General features: G+C 36.5%; 1 protein-coding gene across 1 annotated transcript in view; it reads left to right on the top strand.

Moving 5' to 3' along the window:
- Positions 1-325: 325 nt before the first annotated feature.
- LOC129219743 (proton-coupled amino acid transporter-like protein CG1139) overlaps positions 326-10,868 on the top strand; it is a 50,015-nt gene continuing 39,472 nt past the window's right edge. Inside the window, exon 1 of the mRNA XM_054854032.1 lies at positions 326-472. Within this exon, the coding sequence (XP_054710007.1) occupies positions 377-472 (96 nt within the window). The 5' untranslated portion in view covers positions 326-376. The remainder of the gene's footprint in view (positions 473-10,868) is intronic.

Here is a 10,868-nt window from a genome sequence, read left to right as displayed (position 1 = left end):
ACTCCCCCGCCCCCCTAAATAACGGGCCTGGTGTCAGTCCATAGAAGAAAATTCTGGCTGCGCCAGTGGTATCGTGTTATTCATTATTCTTAACGCTGATTCAACAGTTACACTTTCGTTTCGGTCTTTTTCCTATTTAAAATTCCAAGCAAACCAGCAACTTTGATCAAACTTTCTATTTGACAACCTTCAATAAAAACCAATACATTCTTATTAGCGCGTCTCGCAACGCTCTTCTCTATGCATCACCAAATTGCCAGGTGGCGCTGTCCGCTCGCGTACGTGTAACCAGCTGACGGAGAAGCGAAAAGGACGGAAAAGAAAACAAAACTTAACGCCAGCGAAATTTCGTAGTTCTAGATATGCGGGAAGGGTCATGTGGGAACCCTTTGAAATTACAGGGGTTCTTTCGGACACACCAGAGCTACAGAACATACAGAACCACGTCCCGGACGTCTACTTCGAAGACGAGGTAAGTCAATTCGAAGAAACGTTAAACACGCTAACGGCTGCGCACTTTTTTTCCTTGTTTATTTTTCCACATGTCCTCTGTCATACTTTTCTTCTTTTTTTTTTCCGAGCGAGAGTAGTGGAGTCATTCAATCGGCCTCCTTTCGCAGTTCTCTCCGAGTGACCGATAGCGGAACTTGTTCCAGTCGTTAATACGGTTAAATTTGCGTTGGCGGCGAAAGTAATTTAATTCCAGATGTTTTCCTTTGTGAATGATTTATTTGAAAAGTGAATAATTCCAAATGTGTGTGTGTGTGTGTGAATAAAACGATATTCAGTTTAGTCCATTTATTGTGTAGCTGAAAGAGATGTTGCGTCAAGTGGGAAAATGTATTTTCAGTTTCATAGTCAGATCGTTCCTCCCAAATTTAATTCTGATTTAACAAAAAAAAATATGTGATTTTTTTCCCCTGCACAAATGTCTTTTTTTTTTCTGAATCTTTATTTTATTATACATAATACACACATTTCTCTTTCGTTCTACCTTGCTCTCTCTCTCTCTTTTCCTTTTTTACTCAACTTTAAAGCAACGTTTCTCAACTTCTTTTGCCACACAGACCGGTTAAAATGTGAATATTTTTCTTTAACTTAAAAAAAAAAAAAATCCATGTGTAATAGAACTGTTACGTTGGTTAATTGTACGATTTTTTCTGCGATATACGCATACTCAGGGCTTAATTTGCCTAGGAGCTCACCTGCCTGACCTCCAACAGTTCCTTTCAATTCTATGCTTATTTTAGTTTTTTAAGCGAAATTCAGGGTATTTACGCGGAAAAATAAGTTGTGGGGACTATTCTGCCGTTTGCATGTAAACGACAGTATCTGCAGAAATGAGTTTTCGAGATATTTGAAGAAATGTGTGGTGGATTCAATGCTAACAATAGGAAAATGTTGGAATTAGACGTTTTTTCGCGCCCTTTTTTCAGCGGAAACAAAATTAGCGAGCTTGTACAATAAAGATAACGTACAAAAGATGAAAAAAATGAAAAAAAAAAGAGAAAAATTTCCAGTTATTGCCTTTTACCTGCACATAGCAGTATTATAGGACGCACAGCGGGGCGAAAACGTCAAAAAGCGTTTAAAAGTGTTTTTAAACCTCTCTCGCTTGTTTGTTTACACAGGCATGTTATAATGGATTTTTCTCGATTTGCTTGAGCTCAGGGTCCTAAGTTCGCAGGTTTACGCAGCTAATTCTTTTTCAGGATCTTTCTACAGACCATTTATGATTAATTAATATTAATTTCTAAGAGGACATAAGAAAACATTTTTTTGTAGAGTGTTTTGAAAAAAAAAAACAACTTTGAATTCCGAAGTTTTTGGTGCTGATCAAAACCGATTTTTGGTTTGAGAATTCGATTACTCATTTTTTTTTCGTCCTATTAATATCGTTGGACACGAGAGAAATTAAATATACCCGCCTTTAATAGGAAAAAAAAAATACAGACTGCTTAAAAGCAATTTTTTGTAAATTCCCGCACTCATGGTTCTTCAACTTTCTAAAGGCTCCCTTCAGCTTTGTAGTGGACGAAGGGCGCTAAAATTCCAGTTGTGATTGCCTACGAGGAAAGCCTGTGCAAATCGCTTTTTGGCGTTTTCGCCCCACTGTGGGGCGCCTGTATTTCTTTTGACAGAAATTAAGCTCTACTAAAATATGCTAGTATTTAAATGTAAAAATAAGCAATGGGGTTGTATCCACAGTAAAAAGTACTACTTTTAGTCACTGAAATTGACAGAATAAGCAAAAAAAAAAAAAAAAAAAAAACACATTAAAAGAAATTAATTTGAATTTTGACATCTTGAATTCAAATTATGTTTTTCGCAAGCACGAGTGTCTGTGTATGTAGGCGTGCGTGTTTGTGTGTGTGTGCAGGCGTGATTGTGTGTATGCAGGGGGGGGGGTATGTGTCTGTAGGCAGGTGTGTTTGTGTCTGGTGCAGGTATGAGTGAGTGGGTACTTGTATGTATGTATGTATGTATGTATGTATGTGTGTGTGTGGTGGTGTGTGTGTGTGTGTATGCGTATGTGTGTAGGATATGGACGCAACCTGGAGACGGTTTTCGCTAGAGGAGCAGCACCGTGAGGCCGGTCGACGGTGGTGCTGCAGAGAGAGGCGGGGGGAAAATAAAATCATAGGACATCAAAACAGTCAAGTGAGAACAATGAGAAATCGTGATTGCTGAAAAAAAAAATCATGGAGTGAGAAAAAACTTTCATTTTCACAAAGCTTAGTTTTTAATTAGTTTTTTAAAAATGTTTGATTTTGAAAATAGTGGTCTTTGTGACGTCACAAATGATGTACTTTGGAGCATCTGTCTACGAAGTTTCAACATTATGATAATCAAGAAACGAATTTAACACCGCGCTTTGCGCTGGCTATCAACCATATTGTTGTAAACACATGTGACTAAAGAAGCGAATTAAATATTGTGCTCTATAAATGGCATCAGTGAATTGGATTTCATCATTTGTGATGTCATCGACAGAAGCGTAAACAATAAAATCGCACCAATTGAAATAGGTTTTTTAAAATTTTAAATCTTAGTCAAATTATTTTTAAAAGGTCAGATCCTATGTTTTTAAGCATGCTCTTTCAAAAAAAAAAAACTTTTAAAAGTTGGGAAACGACCCCCATTACCAAAGTTATTACACGTAAGTGAATAGACCTTAAACAAAAATCAATAATGTAATCTAAAAATGTGGAGCAACAAAGTCTAATAAAATAAGGAAAATTTCTACTCGAATAGGTATAAAAATACCCGAACGGTCAAATTTTTTCCCAGAGCAGTAGTTGAGAATAACACACACACACACAAAAGTACTTGTGTTTATTAAAGACTACTAGTGATCGATTGTTAAAATGGGTGATGTGATACTGTCATGTTACACATTTTAGAAGTAAATGAATAATCTAAAAATAAATTATTTGTGTGTGTCCTAAAGACACAATAGAAGTGAGACTTTTGTGACCCCGATTTTTTTTCGATTTTCCAACTCTCCCCCTGGAGCGATTGACTCTAAAAGCAATCAGCACCAATTCGCGTGGGTATATGTTTGAAGTGGCCGATTCAGGGGGAGAGCAACCTCCCCCCCCCCCGCACTTTTTGTGGTTCATAAATCAATTTTATTTTTCAATTTAGGAAACAAAACTAGAAGTTATTTTAAAACAAGAAGTTCCGTCTACAACTAAACGAGCCTACTTTCCCGGATACCCATACTACTTCCTAGTACCTGATCAATATTCTCAAAAATAGCTAAAATCGCAAATTGTTTCAAACATAATTTTTTAATATTTGAAGCTGATTTCTAGGAATAAAATATACGTTACTCATCTAAAAAATTAGATGCTTAAAAAAACAAATAAATAAACGAACAAATAAAATAGCAGCACCTTTTAAACAGGGCTCCGCAACCGGTGTGCCCCTGCACACTGGTGCGCCGCGACAAGGAACCCGGTGTGCCGTGGTATTTTCATACTTAAATAAATAAAAAAAAGCCTTGATGTATTTATTTTAAAGTTACGACCGAATAGCGACATAATTAACAAGGGGAGAGGCTTGATTTGCTGCCCCATCTCTTCTATACTTCTTGTGATCCTATTACTTTCAGTGTTTGAAAACGGATTCTAATTTCCACGAAGTCAACTAATTAAACAGATTTTTTTTATAAATCTTTCGCAAACGGGAGTATCGCTCCCTCCCCCTGGCAGGGATCGTGCCCCCCCCCCCCGCCCAGAGTTTTAGCCCCGACTTTAGCTTTTGTTTTCCTCTTTTCCAGTTCTAATAATAATTTCATTTTATCGTAGTTGTTCGAAGCCTGATTCTGAAGCTTAACAAAATAGGTATTAAAAGAAAAGAAAAAAATCAAACTGCGAAAACAAAATTTAGAACGAATGAAAGTTTTCGGTTATTGCTGTTTGAGCAATTCTGAGAGGAATGCAAAGAGTGCAGCTGTCTTTACTTTTACCTGTTGCATACGTTGGTGCCTAAGATCAGACATGTATTGCTTTTGAATATGTTTTTGTTGATCTATAAAAAGCAAATCAGCAAAAAAGAAAAAAAGAATTTTTTTTTCAAACTTTTATGTTGCCTTTTTTATTATTAGGAAAGGGTTACCGTCAATGAACCACATAACACTTTTGACCTTTTTTAGGAAATCGTTCAGACTCAAACTTTAAATTGACGCTTGGAATAATTACTCAGTATATTTCTCCTTTAATAAAAATATTCGCTTTTATGTTAACTGTATTCAATCTATATATATAAAAATGAATGTTTGTCTGTATGTCATCCATGAACTCAAAAACTACCCGGCAGATTTGGCTGAAACTTTCACCGTTTGTTATTTTTGCTACTGGGAATGTTTATAGACCAGTTCGAAAAAAATCCGATCGATAGTTCCTTTTTTATTCCAATTTAAGTCACAATCCATTGAATAAATACGAATAAAATGATCGGCTGCAGAAATTAATTCGCGTGAAAGATCTCATTGATAAGAAGTTAGCTGTTGCCATTTTTCTTGAGTTTGAACAAATAAATTCTTTCTTTATTGTTTTATGGCTTTTCATGCAACGGGGGGATTTAAAACTTTTTCTATTTGATATTTTTAGCGATTGATTGATCTTGCAAACTGCGTGAGTACTAAGTTTGAATATAGTCACGGCTTCACTTGATACCTGGACCGATTATTATGAAAATTGCTATATATATGTATTTTTCCACGGAGAAGGTGCATAATATGCTCATTGAAGCCACTCGCCACCAGGTGGCACTGCAGAGTAGCAACTTCTGCCCCGTTCAACCGATTGTCATGAAAATCAGTATAATGATGTATTTTTTTGTTGGCGTAGCAACGCGCGTCGGGTACAGCTAGTAAAGAATAAAAATTAAAAAGAAATATTTTAGCATGTAGTCCATTCATAAGAATCATGTGCTATGGATGGACCATTGATTTTCCATCGATGGACCACGTTTCGAAATAAGAAAATCAAACAGTAAAATTTAAATAGTTATTACAGGAGATAAACACTACAAAGAATAGTAAATTATTCAAAAAGAGAAAATTGGTTTTTTAAAATTACTTTTTATTACAGAACCATAAAAACCCCCAGGACTCACGCAACGCAGCTCTGTTTTCACCACACCTCTTTCACTACATGATATTTTCTAACACGTGACTTACTCTTTTTAGCTAAAATTTCATGAGGCCTCTTTTGAACAAAGAGGAGCCCTGTCTCATCCAAGTTCAAAACTTGGATGAAACAGGGTCAAAACCTAGTTGTTTACTTGACAACAACTATTTTGCTATAACACGTTGCATGCCCTCAGTTATCCTCTAATACCCCCCCCCCCCTTTACACAAAGCATCCGCTTTAATTACGAATATGATATGGAAAAATTCTTGGTTAGAGAAGGCTCATCAGCTGCTAAGTCTACGACTGAATGTATTGATACAGATGGGATCTTCAAGTAAAAAGGTTAAGTCGCTGAGTAGGCAGTATAAGAAAGGATACCTGACTTTCGGTTTTTCGTGGATCGGAGATGTAAAATCACCAAGACCTGAGTGTCTCATTTGCGGGGAGAAATTTTCAAATGAAGCGATGGTCCCAAGCAAATTAAAACGTCACCTGTCTACTAAACATCCTTCTTACATAGGCAAAGACATCGGTTACTTCAAGCGATTGCAGGCAGAGAACTCGAAGCAAGGTTCCTTCATGAAAGCCAAAGCAAAAGTTTCTGAAATGGCTCAAGAGGTTAGCTATAACGTTGCACGGTTAATTGCCAAAACGAAAAATCCACACATTACCGGTGAAACGCTTATTTTACCAGCGTGCATAGAAATTGTACGGGAATGCTAGGACCCGGGGCAGGGAAGGAGGTGGTCTGAGTGCCACTTTCTGACGACATTATCAGGATCGACGAATTGATGACATGTCTAATGACATAGAAGCAACATTAGTAGAGAAATTACAAGTAGCTGGAAAATTTGCATTTCAAGTTGATGAATCAATAGACATCGGAAGCAGTTCACTACTGATAGCCATTGTGCGCTTTGTTGATAAGGGATGCATTAAAGACCATTATCTTTATTGCAAAGAACTTCCTCAACGTGCGAGTGATGATGAGATATTCCGCGTTACAGATGAATATCGGAAAAGTAACGGGATCCAGTGGCAAAATTGTACAAAGTGTTTGCACCGACGGAGCTGCTGCAATGACAGGACCTATCATAGGGTTCCTGTCGAATGTGAAAAATCGTAACCAAAGTGTTCAAACCATAAGCTGTTTCCTCCAGACTGAATCACTCATGGCAAAGAATTTACCAGATAAACTGAAGTCAGATTATACAGATTTTTTTTTCTAAATCATTCGCAAACGGGAGTATCGTGCTCTCCCCTAGGAATTTTAGCCTCAGCTTTAGCTTTTATTTTCCTCTTTTTCAGTTCCGATACTAATATCCTCTTATCGTAGTTTCTCAAAGCTCGGTTCTGAGACTAAAAATAGAAATTAAATCCATACACTGTTTCCTCCATCGTTAAACTCTCATGGCAGAACTTACCAGATAAAATGAAGTCAGCTTTGGCTGAAGTCGTGAAAATCGTGAATATCATAAAATCGAGTCCGCTTAATTCTCGCCTTTTCTCCATACTTTGTGAAGAAATGGCGGCAGATCACCACTCCCTACTTCTTCATACAGAGATTCGCTGGCTTTCACGAGGTAAGGTACTATCAAGAATTTTTGAATTGAGGGACGAAGTACGACAGTTTTTGATTTTAAAAAACGAAATGCAGTACGCCAGTTTGTTGCAAGACAAATATTGGCTGGCAAAACTGGCGTACATGGCTGACATTTTTTAACACCTTCACGAATTGAATCGGAAAATGCAAGGACAAGAAGAGAATTTGGTTACATGTGTGGACAAGCTGAATGGGTTCAAATCAAAAATTCAGCTGTGGAGAGAAGAAGTATAGCGTGACTTGTTGGCTATATTCAAACGGACCGTCAACATGGTATGTGAAGGAAATGGCTGGAAGAGAAGTTGCCGAATGTGGTGGCAGAACATTTAGTCATACTTCAGGACAAGTTTAAGCACTATTTCAAGAACACTAACATAGAACAGTATACATGAAATACACCGCCAGCTCAGTCATTCTAGAAATGAGTGAGCTGGCGGTGTATTTCATGTATTTCTGCTTTAGCCCTGGCTATTGAGCGGCAATTTACTGAATATAGAACAGTATGACTGGATTCGCGATCCATTCTCTTCATCTGCGGATGCATCAGTTATCCTTTCTTTGAAGGCGAGAGAAGAATTTATAGACCTCTTCTGTAAAATCTGATATAGGTAGTTTTGTTGTTCATTATCAACCTCAATACATTCGAAATATTTCTACTTTCTAAATAAATTTAACTACACTACGATTGTTATAATTGTTTAATTCATATGAAAATATGCCCCCCCCCCCCCCGTCTTTTTACGAGTGAATGGTAAAAACACTTCTATATATTACCATTGCGAAAAAGTTCAGTATGCCTCATTGATCTAGAGATTTCTGAAGTGTGTCGCAAAATAAAAAAGGTTGAGAAGAACTGTAAACAAAGCAGCTAATACACTTTTTTCCAATAAAAAAATTATTTTACCGCTTTCAAAACGAAAAAATAATAATTAAAATTAATAAGCTCATTAAAATAAATACATCATATCAACAACAAAAAAAAATGTCTTTTTCCCCTGTTTCCAAAAATAATTTTTTAAATGAATTAATGCATTTACCTAAACAAATAAAAACAATAAAATGTCAACTTAAAGAAATAATTTTCATTGTCAAAAAAAAAAAAAAAATCGTCTGCGCTTATCTTTATGTAGAAACATAAACGACTTCGAGTTTATCCGCCGAAAACTGAATACCTAAATTAAAACTTTAGCGTGAAAAGAAAAACAAGTCATATTAACAATAATTTTTCCACAGTTAAAACCATAGCTGCGGAGTCGGAGTCAATCTCATTTTGGGATAAAGGAGTCGGTCGGAGTCGAATATCCAAGAATCGGAGTCAGTCATTTGTCCTCCGTGTATAAATTTTTGCCAAAGCTACGAAGTCATAGTCGAAGTCGAGCAGTCGAAGTTCGATTAATTATCGGGAGTCGGGGTCGGAGTCAGGTGCCCTTAAATTCTCGTAGTCGGAGTCTGGAGTTTGTCGTCAAGAGCTATTCCCAACAAAATTTGTTTGAAATAAATCCGCCTTCAAGTACGGAATCTACATTGGCTTTCAGTTTCCCCGTAGGCGCTAATGTTAAGGGATTTTAACTGTTCAAAATTGAACGGAAAATTGTTCAAATCAAAAAGATATTTTATATACAAGTTTTTCATCAAAAGCTTTTTCCTACAAAGTTTGTTTGAAGCAAATTCGCCTCACAGTTCGGAATTGCCTTGAATTTCCCCGTAGGCGCTAATGTTAAGTTTTGTTGAACTGTTCAAATTTGAACAAAAAACTGTTGAAATCAAAAAGTAAAATATAGGAATGAGGTGTTTTCGCCGAGATCTTTCGAACAAAAAAAAATTTGTTCAAATCGGACTATTCACTCAAAAGTTATTGGGGAGGGGGGGACAGACAGACAGACATTTTCCCCCATCTCAATACCCTACTTTCCAATTTTAAATTCTTGATATTTATTTAATTATTATTTTTATTTTTGACTGTTTTTTGTAATATTTTCAAGATGCATTAAGCCTTCTTTCATGCTTTTTTCTTCTTTCTCTGACTTTTACTGGGAAAGTAAGCTAAAAAGCAGAATTGTCAAAATTTTCAGATCATAATTAGTTATTCAGTAAGTTACCGCCCTATTTCCAGGGCTAAGGCAGAAATACACCGCCAGCTCAGTTATTTCCAGTCGAGGACTGCAGTGCTAATTCTGTATTAGCTACCAGTTTGATGGGCACTCTTGGGTTCCTTAAGAGGTTTTCCATCTCCGGCTCAGTCACTTACCTATGCCGGGCTGATGAGTGCTAATATGCACGAAACTGCAGTCCTCGACTGGAAATGACTGAGCTGGCGGTGTATTTCATGTAATTAGTTGTTTCACTTTGTATATCAGTTTACAAAACATTATTTTCCCCAACTGTAACTTTTAGTTTATGTATTCATTGATTAGATATTGGTAAATCTGTTTTGCTTAAACAAGCCATACTTGCTTAATGAAATTATTTGTGACACCTCAAAATACTTTGGGGTAAATAATGTAAGTCTAATTCATGTCTAAGTGTTTCTTCGGGGAAATTTATTGTGTACATAATTCATCAAAATCTCGAGAAAAACATGAGTTAAGCTGTTAGATTTACATCAACTACCACCAGTGGCGTAGCTACACTTTCTGCCGCCCGGGGCGGTTCCTCAATTTGCCGCCCTTTTGATGGGAAATAATTAATACATTAAAAAGTCAAAATTATTTAATAAGATTTTTAAAAAGAAGAAAAGAAACTTATCTTTTTTCTTTCGTATTTTTCCTGCAGAAGAAAAAAAAAGGGAATTCAGATCCCCAACGAAATATTCCAAAAGTTAAGTGAAAAATTCGGAATTTTAAGTAACGCTTATAGAAAGGGGTCTTAGAGCTCAATCCAGATTCTTTTTTTTTTTTTTTTTTTTTTGTACAAATTTAAAATCAATTTTATGCTTTCTTTGGTGACGTTAGGGGGTCGGGACTTCTCAAGCAAATTTTCCGAAATTGAGATGTTAAAAAAAGCAATTTTAAGCTGTTTACAAAAACTTCAAGATATTGAAGAAGGTTTGGGGGTGCTGTACGGAAAGCTTTTTAACTATAAACTGAAAAACACGTAACTGTAGGCTGTATCTAGTGGTGTAAGGATCTCCCCAAACTCCAACAAAGATTGGACTTTCCTCCCGAAATATTTTCGAACTTGAAATCAATTTTAGTCTATCTTTGATGGCGTTAAAGGGAATAGGGAATGTTAGGGATCTCTCTGGAATTTTCCGATGAGGAAGCTTCAAAAACGCAAAGGCTGTCTTTGACGGCATACGTTCCCAAATGTTGGGAAGTCAAGTGGTTTTCCCGTCTCCCCATGAAACTTTTTGAAAATGACGTCCTAAAAACGCAATTTTAGCCGTTGTTTGGCAAAAAAAGTTATGAGAGAGAGAGAGTTCGGAGGTGGTTTCCCGCCCAAAATCGTTTTCGAAACTTGCTCGTTTTAAACTCTTCATCACTGAGAAAAAAAAAGCTTTGTGGTCTTCCCTCAGAAATTTCTAAAAAACGAAGTTTGGAGTCAACTGTGATGACGTTAGGTGATTTCGTGCACATTTGGGGTCTTTACCTAAGAATTTTTCTGAAATTTAACTTTCAAAAACC

This window comes from Uloborus diversus, chromosome 4 (genome assembly GCF_026930045.1).
Source record: "Uloborus diversus isolate 005 chromosome 4, Udiv.v.3.1, whole genome shotgun sequence".
Lineage (NCBI taxonomy): Eukaryota > Metazoa > Arthropoda > Arachnida > Araneae > Uloboridae > Uloborus > Uloborus diversus.
This window is presented reverse-complemented; position numbering and strand designations above follow the sequence as displayed.